We start from the raw sequence: 19,457 nt of genomic DNA on the forward strand, positions 1-19,457 counted from the left end.
TATCAAGGTAGCATCGACATCTCGATTGCTGGTGGTGCAACTGCGAGAGTAGCAACAGAGCGGATGAAAGAACGAGAATCATTGTTGGATGAACAGTGGTATCGTGGTAGACTTTGGGTACAGCTTTGAAAGGGTAAACTGGAAGTGAGGAAGAACGGACGAAGAGAGGTGCGTCAAGAGAGAAAGAGAAAGCGGACGCGTGTGGCAAGGTCGGTGTGTGGTGCGTGCGGTGCAGTTACGGGCTTTATTAAAGTGCAGTCGGCCGGGTTGAAAAACAATCGACGGACATAATACGGCGCCCCGTGAAGTCCGATGTCTAGTGCTGAGGTGGTGGAGAGTTCCGTTGACCCCCCAGCTAAGAAGCGACGCGTTGCTGCCACCACGGGAGGAGGCGACGACGATCCGACGACGACCGCAGACATGGCGAAAAATGGCTCGACGTCCCGGGCTACCACCGAAATTGACGAGGGTCTATACTCCAGGCAGCTCTACGTCCTCGGCCATGACGCTATGCGTCGCATGGCATCCTCGAATGTCTTGATATCCGGTCTTGGCGGACTCGGCGTCGAAATCGCCAAGAACGTCATCCTCGGCGGCGTCAAGTCCGTTACCTTGCACGATGACGCATTGTGCCAGATTTCAGACCTCGGCTCACAGTTCTATCTTACCGAGGCGGACGTAGGTGAGCGGCTTGACCCGCGAAATACATGAATCCCTCTTCTACAGAAATTATTATTTTCCAACGTTATTTTGATGCTCAAAATTTATCCATCCATTTTAATAAGATTGCGCGATCTTACGAGGCGATGATATAACGATATAACCAATCGTCTTGTTCATCGATATTATCGTAAAAAATTTCTTTAAATAGATGCGGGTTGTGTCTCGTGTAAATCAAATGCAAATGGTAGAAATTGTATGGAAATTTTTGTGACTGTGTAGCTATGTATATGTCTCTGTATAAATTAAATTCTTATTATGTTATAACTAAATTGTTGGTAACAACAATTTTCAATAGTATTAGAAATATTCAAAAGATATTTATCATTTAAAAAAGACTAAGCAATTAACCTCCACGTTATTGATCAATTTCATTTTTGTATGACTCACTTAAAAGTTATATAGTTAAGCACTATATACAGACATGATTAAACAGTAAAATTACATTACTGTACTTTCTTTTTTAGGTAAAAACCGTGCTATTGCTTGCTGTCAACGCTTGTCTGAGCTGAACAACTATGTCCCTACATGTCACTACTCCGGGCCGTTAACAGATTCCTTTATTAAGAAGTTCAAGGTTGTGGTTTTGACTGAAACTCCATTGAATGAACAATTACGTATCTCTGAAATTACTCATGCAAATGATATAGCACTTATTATAGCAGATACCAGAGGCCTATTTTCTCAAGTCTTTTGTGATTTTGGAGAAAAATTTACGGTAGTTGATGTCAATGGTGAACCACCTGTAAGTTCAATGGTTGCCAGTATTTCACAAGATACAGAAGGTGTTGTTACTTGTTTAGACGACACACGTCATGGCATGGAGGATGGTGACTCTGTCACCTTTTCTGAAGTACAAGGCATGACAGAACTAAATGGTTGTGACCCAATAAAGATAAAAGTTCTTGGTCCATATACTTTCAGCATTGGGGATACATCTAAATACTCTGAATATATTCGGGGTGGTATAGTAACACAAGTAAAAATGCCAAAGATCTTACAATTTGCTTCATTGAAAGATGCTTTGAAGACACCAAAGTTCCAGATAACTGATTTTGGAAAGTTTGACTATCCAGAACAGATACATTTGGCTTTTATTGTATTACATAAATACGTAGAAGCAAATGGACAATTACCTAGACCATGGAATCAAGAGGATGCAGACAAATTTCTGAACCTCGCTAAAACTGTTAAAGAGGAAGTAGGCAGTGAAACGGAAATAAATGCAGAGCTGCTTGAAATATTTGCAAAGATATGCTCTGGAAACTTAAATCCAATGAATGCTACCATTGGAGGAATTGTAGCCCAAGAAGTGATGAAGGCCTGTTCTGGAAAGTTCCACCCTATATTCCAATGGTTGTATTTTGATGCCATTGAGTGTCTACCTGCAGATCGTTCTGAACTTACAGAAGAAGATTGTCGTCCTATTGGATCACGTTATGATTCACAGGTTGCAGTTTTCGGCCGCAAATTCCAGTCAAAGATTGGAAGCTTGAAATACTTTGTTGTAGGAGCTGGAGCCATTGGGTGTGAATTGCTCAAGAACTTTGCAATGTTAGGTGTTGGTGCTGAAAATGGTAGTGTAATAGTCACTGACATGGATTTGATAGAAAAATCTAACTTGAATAGACAATTCTTATTTAGACCATCTGATGTTCAGCAATCCAAATCATCAACAGCAGCTAGAGTTATAAAAAGTATGAATCCTGACATGAAGGTGATTGCTCATGAAAACAGAGTATGTCCTGAAACAGAGAAAGTATATAACGACGACTTTTTTGAGGTTTTAGACGGGGTTGCGAATGCGTTAGATAACGTTAACGCCCGTATTTACATGGATCGTCGTTGTGTATATTATAGGAAGCCCCTCTTGGAATCTGGTACATTAGGTACAAAGGGTAATACTCAAGTTGTTGTTCCATTTTTAACTGAATCATACAGCTCCTCCCAAGATCCTCCGGAAAAAACTGTACCAATCTGCACGCTAAAGAATTTTCCCTATGCTATAGAACACACTTTGCAATGGGCTAGAGACAATTTCGAAGGTCTATTTCGCCAAGCGGCGGAGAACGCCGCTCAACATATATCCGATCCACAATTTGTGGAGAGAACGCTAAAATTACCTGGAGTTCAACCACTAGAAGTATTAGAATCTGTTAAAACAGCCTTGGTCGATGAAAGACCAAAAACATTCGCCGACTGCATCGCATGGGCTCGTTGCCACTGGCAGGAACAATACAGCAATCAAATTAGACAACTTCTGTATAATTTTCCGCCTGATCAAGTAACATCCAGTGGTCAACCATTTTGGTCTGGACCAAAAAGATGTCCCAAACCACTCACATTTAATGTTAATGATCCACTACATTTAGACTATATTGTAGCTGCTGCTAATTTAAAGGCAAAAGTTTATGGTATTCCTGTTAACAGAAACCGAGATGAAATAGCTAGAATTGTTAGCACTGTGCAAGTGCCGGAATTCACACCGAAATCTGGAGTGAAAATTGCGGAAACGGATTCTCAGGTACAAGCGTCCAATGGTAGCGGAAATATAGATCATGAAAGACTCACTCAGTTACAAGAAGAACTACCAAGGGTTGAAGATCTTAACGGCTTGGTAATATATCCGCAAGAATTCGAGAAGGATGACGATACCAACTTCCACATAGACTTCATTGTGGCAGCTTCGAATCTCCGTGCTACCAACTACAAAATTACACCAGCTGACAGACACAAGAGTAAACTAATTGCTGGTAAAATAATACCAGCCATTGCTACTACAACTTCAGTAGTAGCAGGTTTGGTTTGCCTCGAGCTTATTAAACTGACTCGCGGCGTAAAAGATCTGTCTGTTTATAAGAATGGCTTCGTCAACTTGGCTCTGCCATTCTTTGGATTCTCAGAGCCAATTGCTGCGCCAAAACTAAAGTACTATGATTCAGAATGGACCCTCTGGGATCGATTTGAAGTGAAAGGGGAGTTGACACTGAAAGAGTTCTTGGATTACTTCAAAGAACATCACAATCTGGAGGTCACTATGCTCTCTCAAGGTATTTGCATGCTTTACTCGTTCTTCATGGCAAAGCCTAAATGCCAAGAACGTATGGGTCTTCTGATGTCTGAAGTGGTGAAGAAGGTATCAAAGAAGAAATTGGAAAGCCATATACGTGCGTTGGTATTTGAACTTTGCTGTAACGATGTTGATGGCAATGATGTGGAAGTTCCATATGTTCGCTACACTTTGCCGTGAAATACGTTGATGTCACCAGGATAACGAGAGATATCTACTTAACTGACTTAGCCGTAGTAATTTCCACAAATTTCTATTTTACAATACGATACAAGAGAATATTACTCTTTCTCTATGTAAGGTTCTCAAAGTTTAAAAAAAGAAAGGAAAAGATTCATTTCTATCGTCGATGCTTTGTAGCATTTATAATAGCAAGGAATCGCGGGATCCACGGAGTTCATCTTACTATGATCTCCCTTTTTCCTGAATGTCGATTTCAGGGCTGGAACTATTTGTTCCCTTTTTCATTCATCACCTTTTGCTATGTTTATCCTAAATAATTTCAATGATAATCGTAAAATTTGTTCTTAGTTCTTGTCTTTCTTAATAAATTATATTTTCAAAGAAAAAGATGATCTAACTCTAAGGTAATTCGAACTGTTGATAAAAGAGGTATATGAAGATAAAAATTTGTACAAGAGAATCTACGATCTTGTGCTGTTTATAAAATGATAAAAAAAGAAAAAAAGGGAGAGAAAAAGAATATGAAAAGGTTGCAAAAAGTTTAGTCCATATTGGATCATAAAGGGAATTGTCATGGTAAGAATTTTCTTTGGGACTCACACACTTCACAACTTAATGTATAGGATCAAAATGTAAATTACTGGATGATAAACTTAATGGTCCTTAGACGAATAATTAACACATTTAATATAGACCGCAAATAAACATAATAAAAAGAATCGGACGCAAATGTATCTTGCCTTTGTCGTATCGCTTTTCATTTTCTATTTACTATCATTATTTTCATGAATTAAGGACACGCACGAAATTAAAGAAAAATATCACAATTGCTTCCCCTTCCTTTCGTTATTATTCTTAATACGTGCTTGCTATCGAACTCGATATTTTAATATTTTATGTAATCTATACGTTATTGATGATTTTTCATTTTGTCCGCTTTACTTTTTTTAATCACCGAATACACTATTGGCTAAGGCTGTTTGTTGTTATTAAGGGATATTGCATTTAAATTTGTAAGAACAGATGTTTGAAAAGAAGCTTCAAAAAAATAATTGCACACTTTAGATCAAGGAATACGAGGAGAAAAAAAAGGAAGATATTTTGTTAATTTTAGGATAATGCGGATATTTATTGTATTATTTTATCAATAGATAATAAATAGATGTGTTTGGATTTCAAGAAATATGAGAAATATAGTAATGAAAATAAAATTTGAAACGGCGTTTTTCTTTCCCTTATACACATGCTTCCTCCTATCTTCTTAATGAATAATTAAAATTTGAAAAAATTAAAAAATATTTAAATTTTAATAAATCGAATTTTGATCTCGTTTATTATAAGCTTTCATTTTTTAATCTTGCAAATCTTTAATGGTATATATTAGGTTCATCTATAAGATCATGCCATGTTCATTTTATATTAAATGCAAGTGAACATTTACCTACCAAATATGTCATACGTTATTCAATAGCTTTAGTCTTCTCTTTTTATTAAAATGTAAAATTTGTCAACAAATAAATATTGCAATGTAGAAAATATTTAATTATTTCAGATAGTCTCAAAGTTCCCGTCGCAAAAACATACTGAGTGCCATGTAAGCCATATATGGTCCATGCTGAACTTTCCAATTTAAATTTAGACTACTGTATGTTTATAATTTATATAAAATAAATGATACTGGATATGGTGATAATTGAAAATTGTTTCTTCCAGATTTTACTAATAATAATCTTTATTAAGCAAAAATTGGATATGTATTTTAATGAAAAAATTTGTAGCCTACGATTCAAAGGACTTCTATATCCTACAGTCTGTCCAACGAGACAAGGCAATGACATTTGAGTATCAGTCAATAGTTGTCAATAGTTGTAGCCAGTAATGACAGTAAGTCAAAGTCTCGTTTCGTTGGACGTAAGTACGGTTACATCAATGAGTGTCATTACTTGACGTTTTAATTTAAGACCTCAATATATCAGTTCCACTGACTGTACAAATAAATATGTAACAACCAAGTACTGGATATATATAAATTTTATCTCAGAAATTTTACTCAACGAATCTTGAAACTCGATTTTCTTGAAAACAAAATCTAAAACGAAAAGACTATGTTATTTTTTTCGACTTATTTTTGCATATAAAACACCTTCTGGTCAGTTGTGCCACTCGTTTTCAGGCTCTATACAAATTTCGATAAATATACCATGACCCTAGACCCACGAAATATGCGCGGGAACAGTACAGCAAGATAACCATAAAAAGCCTTAAAATGGCACAACGTAGTATAACGTATGTAATTTAACATAATAACGTATTCACTATTTTAATATATTTATAATATTTCTTCTTATTTAACAGGTTATTTTTTTCGAAAGCAAGTACGAAAGATAAGACTGAACCTAATAATGCAAGGTACGTGGATTATTTTATCCAAGTACGATTATGTATACTCGTATTGCGTTCAATTTGAGATCAATTGTATTCAATAATATTTATTCGCGACCTGTGATATTTTTAAGTAAACAATTCCAATTGAATAATGCTTTTTCCCCTATTGTAAATAATGTTCTTAATCGGATACTCGCTAATAGCAAAATTGTAAAGAATGGAGACCAAAGCAATTCGGGTAACCCTAAACGAAAAAGAGACGATAGTGGAGATAGCAGTGAAACTGCCAGGTAATTAAATTTAATTATAGAAATTGTTAGGAAATGGTTCATTATAATTGATAGGGTATTTAAAATTTCATGTATAATATCAATATAAGATCTATCAATCTATTTCTTTTTTAGTCCACCTATTGGAAATTCCTCAAGGAAGAAATCAGTCTCAAAATCTCCGTTACCACTAAAGAAAGAAAATGGTAAACTATATTATGTAATTAAATAAATGTAATCTATATTTTCCAGTTTTCTTGATGTTATACCTATATTCTAGGAACACCAAAAATTAAGCTATCACCAATAGCAACAACTAAGGAAAAGGAAAAAAGAAAAAGTAAAACTCCACATACTGCTACTAAAAAGAAAAGAAAAACCAATGAAGTAAAAAGTACCCCTAAGAAGAGCGATGCAAAGAAGAAATTGAAAGATGTGTCAAGTGATGAGGACCAGAAAGAAAATGAGTTGACTGTAGAAAAGAAAACAGAAACAAGTGATGAATTTGAATCTTCAAAGTCTTCGCCTAAGGAATCTAAAACTAAAAAGAATGTTAAAAGTAGTGAAAAAAAAGCTACTAAAAAAAGGTCAAGGATAATAGCACCTGTTGATTCCAGTGACGAAGAAGAACATAATCTGGTATATATATATATATATTTTTGTACATATTTATATATGTATATACATATATATGACTATTAATATATATTGATTAATAGTTGCCAGAAAGTCCCAAAAAAGCAAATCTTGATGTGGAGGAAAATAACCCAGTTAACGAAGAAGAAAATTCTGACGAGGATGTTCTAGATAATCAAAAAGACAGTGAAGAAGAAGAAAAGAAAAAAGAGGCTAATGTAGAGAAGCCTGCGAAAAAGATACATAATTTTTTTGGTATTTAATTTATCAATATGTTACTAAATAAATAAATAACTATCTTAACAAACTTTATATCTTTCAGCTCCAAAAAAGAAAGAAAGTACAAATAATACTGATAAAGATAAGAAAAAGTCCTCCAGTCACTCTTATAAACCTAGTGCCTCGAAATATGACCCAATAAATGATGCATTTTGGAAACAGGGAGAAAAGTATGTCTCATATTTTTTAATAGTGTATCATTTGTTGCAATGGTAAAACAATTGTTTAATTTTTTTAGGGTACCATATATTGCGTTGACACGTACGTTGGAATTGATTGAAGATACAAGCGCTCGATTAAAAATAATAGAAATTTTATCAAATTATTTCCGATCTGTAATAGTTTTAAGCCCAGATGACTTACTTCCAAGCATATATTTATGTCTCAATCAATTAGCACCTGCTTATGAAGGTAAACATTGCCAGATATATACGTATATCGTTTTCTTCTTTTGTTTAAATATGATAACCTTCTTTTTAGGGATTGAATTAGGGGTGGCAGAAACAAATTTGATGAAAGCTATAGCGCAATGTACTGGTAGAACATTAGCTCAAATTAAAGCAGACGTCCAAACAGTTGGGGATTTAGGCATCGTGGCAGAAGGAAGTCGTTCCAATCAAAGAACTATGTTTCAACCTGCTCCACTGACAGTATCGATTGTATATACTAGGCTGAAAGAGATCGCACAAATGACTGGTTCTGCGGTATGCATCTATTAATTTAGAGCAGTGCTGTTCCATTTACATTGGCAGGACGCGAAATGCTCGTTCTTCAATTGGTGAATAAAATGTGTGTGAAAAAATGAAACTATCAGATTCGTTTATCTCTCTTTGAATTTCGTAAAGCTAGTAACCACAATACGGGCATATAAATAAGGACACGTAAGAGTTTTCGCTTATGGACGGCACTGATTATAATTAATTGTAATTACTTTATACCAGTATTATAATCAAACAATTTCAGAATATTTTTATTGTAATCATGTATTTATTCTTACAGTCTTTAACTAAAAAATTGGATAAAATTCAATCGCTTTTTGTAGCGTGTCGTTTTACTGAAGCCAGATACCTCATTCGGTCCCTAGCCGGCAAACTTCGAATTGGTCTAGCAGAACAATCTGTGTTACAAGTAAGTATTAGGTTGTCCGAAAAATTTCTTTCATTTTATGAGGAAATAATAGAAGCACAACGTTTTTTGTTTTATATTATTTTGTCGAATTATGTACGATCCATTTTGTTCTGTTGAGATAAACACCGCGACATTTGAAGGTGCACTGTTGTAAGAAACACCTTTGCGAAAGAAAGACACTTTTTGGACAACTAATATATTTATGCAAAATGATTTTTTCATTAAGTCATCTAAAGATAATGCTACAGTATGATACAGAAAATTTGCTAAAAGATATATGCTTATAGGCTTTGGCACTAGCGTGTACTATGACACCACCAATACAAAGTTATCCACCGGAAGTTTTAGACGTGAGTAAGAAAATGTCAAGCGATGCCTTTAAACAAAAGTACGACGAAACTGCGCTTACTCTTAAAACAACATATTGGTAAGAATTTGTTTCTATTTTAGATACCAGAATTGAATACTTTTATACGTGTGATAATAATGTTTATTTTCAGTGAATGTCCAAATTATGACAAAATAATTCCTGTTTTACTAAAAGAGGGGATTGAAGAATTACCGAACAAATGTAAAATTACACCTGGCATACCTATGAAACCAATGTTGGCACATCCTACTAAAGGTGTGCAAGAAGTATTAACGCGTTTCGATGGATTGAAATTTACTTGTGAATGGAAGTACGATGGAGAAAGAGCGCAGGTTTATTTTTCATAATTATATATATTATAGAATGGAGGTAGTATGTTACAAGGAAAGAACATATTTAACTTTTGCAAATATTTTGCAGATTCATTTAGCCGAGGATGGTAAAATTAGTATTTACAGTAGGAATCAAGAAAATAATACCAGCAAATATCCTGATATTATAGGAAGATTTAAAAATACTCAAGGCGAAGAAGTTAAAAGTTGTATCCTTGACTGTGAAGCAGTAGCCTGGGATAACGAGAATAAACAAATCCTACCTTTCCAAATACTCAGTACAAGAAAACGCAAGGTATGCAAAATGCATAAAAAATTACTTTGAAAGTTTTACATATATCTTTGTCGCCCTTAGGATGCGAACGAAGCAGATATTAAAGTTCAAGTATGTGTGTTCATGTTTGATTTATTGTATTTAAATGGAGAACCACTGGTACAACAACCTTTCATAAAACGTCGTGAATTATTGAAAAAGAATTTCAAAGAAGTAATTGGAGAATGGAAATTTGCAACTAGTTTAGATACTTCGACTATGGAACAAGTGCAAGATTTCTTAGATGAATCAGTCAAAGGTTAGTCTCTATTTAATTGTAAATATTTCTAAAAAAATATATAATTATATTTAATAGGCAATTGCGAGGGCCTTATGGTGAAGACCTTAGAACAGGATGCAACATATGAGATTGCTAAGCGTTCTCGGAATTGGTTAAAATTGAAGAAAGATTATTTAGAAGGTGTGGGTGATACATTAGACGTGGTTGTCATTGGTGGCTATATAGGGAAAGGAAAAAGGACAGGAACCTATGGAGGATTTCTTTTAGCTTGTTATGATCAAGAGAATGAGGAATATCAAAGTGTTTGTAAGGTAAATGTCATTAGCTTCATTACAATGTTTTAAACGTTTGGATAAATATAATTTTAATCTTTTACATGTTTCTTGCTTATGTAGATTGGTACTGGATTCAGCGAAGAAGACCTTCAAAAGCACACAGAGTTCTTCAAAGAACATATAATACCACAAACTAAGTCCTACTATCGTTATGACTCGTCTCTCGAACCTGATCACTGGTTCGAACCAGTTCAAGTGTGGGAAATTAAATGTGCAGATCTTTCTTTGTCACCTGTTCATAAGGCAGCCGTTGGTATTATTGATCCAGAGAAAGGAATATCTTTGCGATTTCCACGTTTTGTCCGCATTCGCGATGATAAAAACAATGAGGATGCTACCTCAGCGCAACAAGTTGCAAATATGTACAACAGTCAAGAGCAGATAAAAAATCAGACATCATCAACAAAAGTAGCTGAAGAAGACTTTTATTGAATCTAACGTTTCACTAAATTTGCGTTATGCGGATAAACATACCTTCATTTTGTATAAGGTGGACTGTTTTATAATGTACCAACAATTGAAATATTTTGTATGTAGATGATTATTGTCTCAATGTATGTACTTTTTTTACACATACTACAAAAAATTTTTTTGAATTTATAGATTACTATTCAATAAAAACAGTTTATTATACCACTGAACTTTTAACCTTTCCATACATAACTTTTAACTACGTAGTAGACTACAAATCTTAGTAAACTCTTTTCATTCTTTTTGATAAATTGTTTCATTGAATTGGATTTCTAACCTTAACTTTTTGAATGCAACGAAAGTTGATCAACAAATGATGTCGGGTACAATTAATCAAAAATTATTTTATAACACTGTATTGTCACAAGCTTTCTCCCCGGATGGAAATTATTTATTGGCTGGAAATATTTACGGAGATATTTCAGTTTTCGAGTAAGTAAATATCTGACTTAAATAGTCAATAGTATGTAGATACAGGTTATGTCGACGTCAAAGAGAGCGTATAAACAACATAATATAAGTAGTAAAAACTGATAAAAGCTTTTGTTCAGTATTTAAAAATCTTAGGTAATTTCAAAGTTAAAATTATAATCTAGTTTATTCTTCAGTTAAAAGAATTTCTTTTTGTAGGTTATTGAAAGCTCTAGGACCGCATAAAGTCGAAGAAAATGAATTACAAGGCCCCAATTATCATTTCACTGCACATCCCGATCAACAAGTGGAAAGTATGATTTCAACAGACAATTTCTTAGTAACAGGAACATCAGGAGAAATATGTGGATGGGATTGGAAAATAGTTACTTCGAGTAAAGCTCCAAAAAGCAAAGTATCATGGACCATACAACTTCCAGTTAATAAGTAAGATTATATGATAAAATTTTGGATGAACGATGTCGACTATCAATATTTAACATCAGTTTATTTTTAGGGACAGTTACGAAAAACCAGATGTAAATTATTTAGTATATTCAAAATCAAATAACATTCTGTATGCTGGTTGTGGTGACAATAATATTTATGTAATTACTCTAGAAGATGGTAGAATATTAAGAAGCTTAGAAGGACATACAGACTATATTCATTGCCTATCCTTAATGTATGTATAATATAATCATTAATAAATAATACATAATGTAGTTTGTACATGAAGTTTTTCACTTTTCACAGGGGTAATCAATTAGCTTCATGCGGTGAAGATGGAACAGTAAGGTTGTGGGATTTACGAAAAAGAGAAAATACCAATATATTAACTCCTCATTTAGTAGACAAAGTTGCCAGACCAAGATTTGGAAAATGGATTGGCGCCATAGACTTCACGGAAGACTGGCTGGTACATACTTTTTTTTTATTTCTGCAGAACGTATATATATTTTAATGTAACGATTAAAGAAAACCTGATACATAATGATTATTTAGTTATGTGGTGGTGGTCCAAGTTTATCTTTATGGCATATGCGTACGATGGAAGCAGCTACTGTGTTCGAGCTTCCGGATGAAGGCATCCACGTGGCAAACATCTACGAAGAGCGTGTAATAGCTGCTGGGACGGCACCTCACGTTTACCATCTAACTTATCAAGGAGAAATGTTAGCTAAAGTGCCAACTTCCAGCAATACCGTATATAGTATTGTATATCAGGAAAATCCACAAAAAGTGTTCAGCATAGCCGGTTCCTCGAACAACATAGACATCTGTACGAACTTTAATTACCGCGAGTTAATGTTAAAGTTTGCTTAATAGAAATAAAATATTACAACAGAAAAACCTACCGATTGATTTACAGAAGAAAGTGATCTCATTATGTATGTATATATATATATATATTTTTTTTTAATAAATATATTAATACAATATGCATTTTATAAAACATGATATAAAACTTTTTACAAATATACAAGTATCTGTTTGTTAGTTGTGATTTCTTGTAACGCGGTCATCCTCAGCTTCGGGTAGATTCGACTAATAGATCATTTATGAAATATGTATAAAGAAACACAGTTAACATCCGTCTAAAATTAGTTGGAAACTTAATAGTAAGTTCTCACTGTAAGGAGCATTATGCGTTTTATTTGGAAAAAAGCAAAGTTTAATGAAGAAATCGAACGTAGAAAACTGTTAAATGACAAATGATGCGGTGGTAGATAATACAATGATAATTTTTTTTCCGAATGGTATTGAACGAGCAACTAATTTTAGACAAACAACAGCAACGTAAGAGTCATAGGAAGCCATGACCTGCTATCACCGCAGGTATAAAGCCCTCTCTGCCGTCTCGCGAACGGACCCAGAACCAATCACTGACGTGATCGCTAAGTAGTGCAACAACGTCACCCTTGGAGACGCTCAAAGCGTTCCCACCTTGACCCTCATAATCGCTACGTATGACGAGTAAAGTATGCCGAGATCCTTTGGTTCTAGCGTTCGCCGCGGCCCTGAGGTACAATCTGTCGACACTGCGTTCTCCGCAGGCTGACACTGCGTCCCTAGAACCTCGTTTTACCCTTGGATTTCTGCCTCGAGCTCCGCACTCTGATCTTGTATCTCTGAGCTTTTCCGTATCAGTCATGTTACCTGGAAGGAACAATAAACTAATGAAAAATGAATTTTAGAACCGATACTATTGGAAATGAATTTTTAAATTACCTAAGGGACGAGGAAATACGTCTGTTGAATCCTCCCAACATGGTCCTCTGGTTGGTTGCGGTAATATCCCCAATGGCAGACAAGCTGCGTACCCGACGTACCCTTCCTGGCCGTGTGGAGTTTGAACGTATAGCCAGGTTTGGTTCTTGAATACAGCATTCACCACTGTTCCAAGAGGGAGAGCCATCTCGTCTTGAGTACCACCTTGAGTCTGGTACAGGACGGATGGAAACGAGAGGACCACGGGAATATTGGCAGGTTTCTCTATAGAAGCCTAAAGACGTGGAATATTTTCCAAAGTAACGTTGTAGAGGCCATATCGTCTCGTTGTTAATAATCGAAAAAGTACTTACTTTGGTGAGATACGCATCAAGATCGGCGATTTCGTAGCCAAATCTGCTCGGAGGTCTGGGTTTATGGGACCGTTTGGTTCTTCGATGTCTGTGTTTCTCTCGGCCACTAGGCGTGGACGTTGACTCACGAGATACGAGAGATGGTTCGGACACTGCCCTCTTAACTTTCTCCTTCTCCTTCGTCTCCTTTAGCCCTGAAAATTCCTTTTCTGACTGCTTCTCCAGAGGACTATCCAACGATCTCTCATTGGCCAGTGCCTCCTTGCCGATAGCCTGAAAGGAGGACGATAATAAACGTGAATGTAAATTGTTAACGCGTTGTGTTTTCCACGTTGAAAGATGTTAATTAGAAGAGAACCTTTTCTTGAACTTCCACCTTCTCCGTCCTCTCGATCTTCTCTATTCTATGCAGAACTTTCTTTTCTCGCTTCTCCGTGTCGACATTCTCCTTACAACCATCTTTTTCTTTCACGCTTTTCACACTCCTCTTCGAGGACCTTTCCTTACTGTCTCGTGACAAGCCCTCTCGATCGCCGTTCCCACCTATACGAAGATAACATTGTTTCTTAGAATTCTACGAAGTAGCAAAATTACCGGTAATTTATGATATTTATTCTTATTGCATGCAGCTCGTGTCATTTCTCCTCTTTAGGAATCAAGTATACGTATACACGACTTAAGTTTCTCAACTGGTATTGCTCGGCCTCGATTTTCTGTACGTGGAATATCGCCTGATCCAACTTTTCCATTGCGTAACTGCTATTTAATTTAATTTTCATACAGTTAGGTTTTTACTTCGCCTCGAATTTCATACGCGAGGTTCCTATATTTGGATTATTGCCTGACCCAATTCTGACCAAACCTCTATACTCGACCCGTTACTCGATCTCTTCGGTTCCTCCCTTCACGTGCGAATTATTATTTGACGCAATTTTTCCACATTCGGACGACTGCTCGACCCCCAAAAGGCTTTACGTTCGAACCAAATTCCTCGCATCTAAAGCATTGACGCAACTTTTTTACGTTTCACTCGTACTCCGTTATAACGAAATCATTGCTCGATCATGCTTCCCATAGAGTAGACTATTTCTTTTACTCATATTTCACGGACCTGCGTTCCCATTTGCGGAAGAATGACTGTTGTTGGACGCAGGTTGCTGTTGCCCGCGTAACACCCAGGTCAAAGAGATTTTGGGGCGCAACAGGGTGCTTGGCCGTTGCCCCATGCTCCTCGGAGGTACGAAGGGCGTCGAGGGCGTCGCGGGCGTCGGCGATCTGGGCGGTGACGGCGACCTCGACGAGGGTGTCACTACCTGCAAAGGACAGTCCGCCACCAGGTCCACCGTCTGCACCGAACAGCCATGTTCCTGTAATTCGAACATCCAACGTTTAATTCGCTTTTACGCGTCGGGGAAAAAGTCTTAACATCCGTCAACATTTGTATCTTTCGGTTTCTGTCCGCTTTGTAAGAGGAAAATACGTCGTGTTAACTGGTTGGTATAACCAGCTCGAAACGAGTACCACGCGTGCTTCTTACACGAATGTAAATAGACGTGGCTGTACGGGAAATGAGCGCTATTCAAGAGACTAGTTTGCGTTACAGAAGTGCACTTCCCTTTACAAGAGATAAATAGAATGACTACCGGCTGAGGTTCGTGAATAATCAAAGGACGTTTTAGAAGCGAAGTGTAAGCGTAGATCATTCAGAAATTGAAATAGGAGGCTCGTTAGAGCTGTTGTTAATGTAATTTCCAACCCTGGCAAAACCAACTCAATTGTTCACTTGATTGTAGCAATTTGTAGTTCGCGCGATTGCATCAATTGAAATATTCTATTTTTCTGCCGTATGAAAAATTTGTCCAGTTTATGAACGTGTTATTCATTGAACGAGATTTATAGGAGGTACGTTAGGAGGTACTAATTCATCCGATCTAAAACTGTACAATTTCCGTATCTTCAACCGTGAACGCTTTAACGAACAAACAAAGTAATCGGAGGATTATTTTTCACGTCACTTTTCATTTTTATACTCGGTTTTCTCGTCAATTTCGATCTTTATCGTAATAATCGTACGAGTCACACGTTAATCTATCAAAGCCATAGGATTTCGTCGCCTTGTGGATTATGCAATGAAACCATTCGTAATAACGATATTCTAATTATTTCCAGCCATATAAACATATTTATTTTCATACCTATTATATGTATTACGCGTACTTATTAAATCTTATTATTTTTAATAAATAAAATCTGTCGTGTAATCTGACACTACGTATCTATGACCAGTCTGCTAAGGGTTAAACCAACAACTTAAAACTCGGATCGCACGTTCAGCATTTCCCATAAGACGATCTTGTGCCCACACCCGCATGCCTCTCTAATTTATTAAACGACAAACGCGCTAATAACGAGCCGTTATTACTCGTCGCTGTTACTTACGACAACAACGTCCATAGGTTCGTTTGCTCAAGATAGAATATATATTGCACTTCCGCGAGCTTGTGCCACGATGGGTCGGATCGCGGTAAATCTCTCGCCTGTGCAGCTCTTTCTACAAAGTGGATTATTAATTCGTCTCATAGGCGTTCAATTAGCCCGCGGGCCGGCTCTGGCGGAAATGAATTATTCGTCGACGCACGCTTGTCCCCGGCGTGGTTTACCGTGCCGTGGAAATTTACGGCTGTCGCCTCGCATAAATACCAGCCATGGCCACCGTGAAATTTACGAACGAACGTCACGGACCGCCTCGTAAAATTTCTACGCCGCGGCCTCCTCTTTCCAACTCTTGGGTCTCGTTCGTTTTCATAGGAAACAATGAGACCCGGAAGTGGAGGACTCGCGTCACCAAGGACACTGCGGTCTCCCAAGAATCCTGCTGTGGTTGCGGTGGTTAGAAGCATTTTTCTTCGTTAGATTAACACACTTTTAGCGAGATTCCAAACTAGGAACAAGCACGACGTTCTGCGATTATGGCAAGAGCTAGGATGTGTCGTATTATTTTCGTTATTAATTGACGTAATTTAGAAGTTAACGAGAAAGTGAAATAAAATTAAATTTTGTCTAACTATCTTGTTCAGTTAGCGACTGACTAAATTAAGGCTGACTAAACAGGTCGTTGACTATAGTCGTTTAATCGTAGCGTATTCTGAACAACTATAACTGTCTTCTGTTACCAGAGAACTAACCCCAATCAATTCAACCCTCCGTACCTTTCTGACGCTACCGCAGACACATCGATAACGCGAGTATCAAAAATTCATAGATATTTATCTTTCTCTTGCGAAAAGAAAAATTCTGTATCGAAGAAATACGAAACTGGAGCTGTTGTTTGATAATGTAAGAATCGATACGATAAGAAATTGATATTGCATTATACAAAGATTCTTCTAAGAGTTTCACATTAAGAGAAGAATCCTATTCTTCTCGCGTTACAGCGTTTAAGCCAATCTTCGAACAAGTGTTCCCTTAAGAAAAGAATTCACCTCTTGCCATATTATTTCATAACCGAAACCGATTTACCATTACATAATACCATAACGAAAATTCCAAAGAACAACACATTGGCAATCTATCAAGAAAATAACCCTCCTTTTCTCATATTATCCTATAGCTGAAACCACTTTAATTCTATTACGAAAATTCATCTAAAAGAACAACCCGTTCATTTTCCATTAAGAAAAAAGCTGCTTCTTTTTTTCTTCTGGTGTAATCGCGCGGCTCCCGGCTTCAAGCACGTTTCCATTAAACGAATCGGGGCTCGCGACTATCCGTGCAATCTTTCAACAGCGTTTCATCCTCTCGCGTGGACCGATCTCCGAAGACATTCACGTGGCCGTTGGACCCGGGCTGCAAACGCGTTCCTATGAATTATTGCACCATTAACGTGAATAATCGCGCCGGCGGGAAAATTATATAGTAATTTGTTCACGGCTGATCGAATACGTCGGGAATTTTATATTCTCTCTTTTGCGAAGGGGTAATGAAGCGGGTTAGCCCCGGGGGAAAAACGCGCTTTGCAACCCCGGGACTCTCGTGGCCATGAAAAATGAAGACGTTTCACCCGGGCCGGGCTTTCGATTTTACGCGGTGAATGGGCCGGCTAAGTAGCCATTCTGATGCCCCCGGAACGCCGTTATAATTTATACCGAGCCCTTTGTGTTACGCGCCACGAGATGATTCTTCCGGTGATCGGCCGACCGATTACCTCGAAACTACTTTCACCGTTCCTTTTTTTCCTTTTTCTTTTTCAAATGTATCTTTTTCCTCGGTTAACACGCCGACTGCCAACAGTGGTCATCGGCGATCCACGTTACTCGATTTTTTAGGACGACCGGAACAGGATAATAAATTCCATGGATTAACAAATTTTCAATAACGCGAATGTTTTAATCAAAAAAAAAAAAAAAGATGCGCGAGTATAACGTTTTGCGAAAGTCAAATAATAATTTCTTGCACCTCTATAGACTATTTGATTAAAAGGTGTTCGGTGATACAGAAATTCTAAGCCGATTTCTGTTTCAGCCTCTAGGTCCTGCGGAACACTGGTGATTTCTAGTCGGTGATTTCCAATTTTTTTTCAATGAGAAATCGAATTTTAATTTAGAATATTTTGGAAAAATTAGAGAAATATACAGATGAGTGTGCTTGCTCTAATTCTAGATATACCAAAGTATATCTGTAACGTTTCGCTAGCCTTGAATTAAATAATTCATGAAAAAAGTCGATAAGAGACATTTCGTAAGCGATAGCGTTCAGATCTTCGATTTCTCAGGACATATAACAAATACACGGGTATAATAGAACCGAAAGACGCGTCTATTTATCTCTACACAGAACGAAAAGATCGGAAACTGTATATCAAATTGTACGAAATAATGGGTCTTTCCTTATCTTTCTCTTTCTCTTTCTCTGTTGAAATAAACATCCAATATAGCTCTAAACCAATCGGAATAGGGACACAGAACTCTTAGCTGAAAGATAACTCACGCGATACAATAGGAACGGCAGGCGCGCAACACGCCCCATAAATCCTTGTGGAAGATGCTGGGATCGGTACTAACCAGGACCGTGTCCTCGTTAACTTCGATTTCAATAAGCGCCGAACGGCACGCAAAAAGGTGGAGACAAGACGAAAGAGAAGCGTTTCACTCTCGAGTAATTAGGAATCTACTCGCCTGGTGGACTAATCAACTGGTCGCAGTCCTGAGAAAGAAATAAGTCTGGGCAAGGTGGAGAAGAAGGAGGGTCCGGTTTAAGTGACAGAAAGGCTGGTCCATGGTGCGAAGGAACACGCGAGCTAGCCCCGGGTGACAAGTTAAAAAGGGAGAGAACGTGATGGCGGCGCGAGCCCAGGCAGCAACCTCCTTCTTCTTCTCGGATCATGCTAATGAAATTCTCAAGATATCTATCTCGCGCGCCACTGTGCACGGGACATTAGTTTAGCGTCTCGCTCGCGGCCACCTCGATCTTATCTGTCCACCTTGGACGCACGGTATCAATTTCCCTGGAACGTGAAACGCACGGACCATGTGGTTCGTCACCCGATTCGCGTTTCACGAGTCTCGGCTACTGGTTGCTCTCTTCGGTTGGCATTGCTCGGCGTAGAAATTGATTGGAACGTGTTCATGTACGCACACACGTAGCCGCTGATTTAGTCGAGCGACGAGTAATTCAGTAGGTTAACGTGTGTGGACGCTAAAACTTGCCTCGTCAGACGTTATTAATAGAGC

At 37.3% G+C, this 19,457-nt stretch overlaps 4 protein-coding genes across 8 annotated transcripts in view; 3 read left to right on the forward strand and 1 right to left on the reverse strand.

Annotated features, from left to right (window-relative positions):
• The first annotated feature begins 3 nt into the window (after nt 1-3).
• LOC117206159 (ubiquitin-like modifier-activating enzyme 1) lies at nt 4-5,164 on the forward strand. Its single transcript, XM_033445254.1, has 2 exons — nt 4-682; nt 1,188-5,164. The coding sequence occupies exons 1-2, from the start codon at nt 313-315 to the stop codon at nt 3,968-3,970; spliced, it is 3,153 nt and encodes a 1,050-aa protein (XP_033301145.1). The 5' UTR covers nt 4-312; the 3' UTR covers nt 3,971-5,164.
• Nucleotides 5,165-5,845: 681 nt separating this feature from the next.
• On the forward strand, nt 5,846-10,803 carry LOC117206160 (DNA ligase 1). Of its 3 annotated transcripts, none has more exons than XM_033445256.1 (16): nt 5,846-5,884; nt 6,147-6,259; nt 6,329-6,648; nt 6,763-6,833; nt 6,908-7,266; nt 7,347-7,518; nt 7,586-7,712; nt 7,781-7,953; nt 8,023-8,246; nt 8,542-8,670; nt 8,958-9,097; nt 9,171-9,372; nt 9,461-9,667; nt 9,728-9,944; nt 10,002-10,237; nt 10,322-10,803. In XM_033445256.1, exons 3-16 carry the CDS (start codon nt 6,413-6,415, stop codon nt 10,691-10,693), a joined length of 2,865 nt encoding a protein of 954 aa, XP_033301147.1. In that variant the 5' UTR covers nt 5,846-5,884; nt 6,147-6,259; nt 6,329-6,412; the 3' UTR covers nt 10,694-10,803. The 3 variants fall into 3 exon arrangements, with proteins under 3 accessions (XP_033301147.1, XP_033301146.1, XP_033301149.1); XM_033445258.1 differs by lacking the exon at nt 5,846-5,884 and having other exon boundaries at nt 5,933-6,259; nt 6,329-6,382; nt 6,562-6,648; XM_033445255.1 differs by lacking the exon at nt 5,846-5,884 and having other exon boundaries at nt 5,932-6,259.
• A 142-nt stretch (nt 10,804-10,945) lies between these two features.
• LOC117206167 (THO complex subunit 6 homolog) lies at nt 10,946-12,583 on the forward strand. The gene is made up of 5 exons (XM_033445272.1): nt 10,946-11,164; nt 11,363-11,590; nt 11,661-11,828; nt 11,900-12,062; nt 12,149-12,583. The coding sequence occupies exons 1-5, from the start codon at nt 11,046-11,048 to the stop codon at nt 12,467-12,469; spliced, it is 999 nt and encodes a 332-aa protein (XP_033301163.1). The 5' UTR covers nt 10,946-11,045; the 3' UTR covers nt 12,470-12,583.
• Nucleotides 12,584-12,623: 40 nt separating this feature from the next.
• The window catches only part of LOC117206163, an 83,381-nt gene continuing 76,547 nt past the window's right edge, over nt 12,624-19,457 (reverse strand). For all 3 annotated transcript variants that reach the window (XM_033445265.1, XM_033445266.1, XM_033445267.1), the window contains 5 exons: nt 14,840-15,095; nt 14,087-14,271; nt 13,729-14,001; nt 13,376-13,649; nt 12,624-13,303 (listed from right to left, as the gene is read on the reverse strand). In XM_033445265.1, coding sequence (XP_033301156.1) covers nt 12,951-13,303; nt 13,376-13,649; nt 13,729-14,001; nt 14,087-14,271; nt 14,840-15,095 — 1,341 coding nt within the window. In that variant the 3' untranslated portion in view covers nt 12,624-12,950. The remainder of the gene's footprint in view (nt 13,304-13,375; nt 13,650-13,728; nt 14,002-14,086; nt 14,272-14,839; nt 15,096-19,457) is intronic.

Source organism: Bombus bifarius, unplaced genomic scaffold, assembly GCF_011952205.1.
Source record: "Bombus bifarius isolate JDL3187 unplaced genomic scaffold, Bbif_JDL3187 scf7180000007996, whole genome shotgun sequence".
Taxonomy (NCBI): Eukaryota; Metazoa; Arthropoda; class Insecta; order Hymenoptera; family Apidae; genus Bombus; species Bombus bifarius.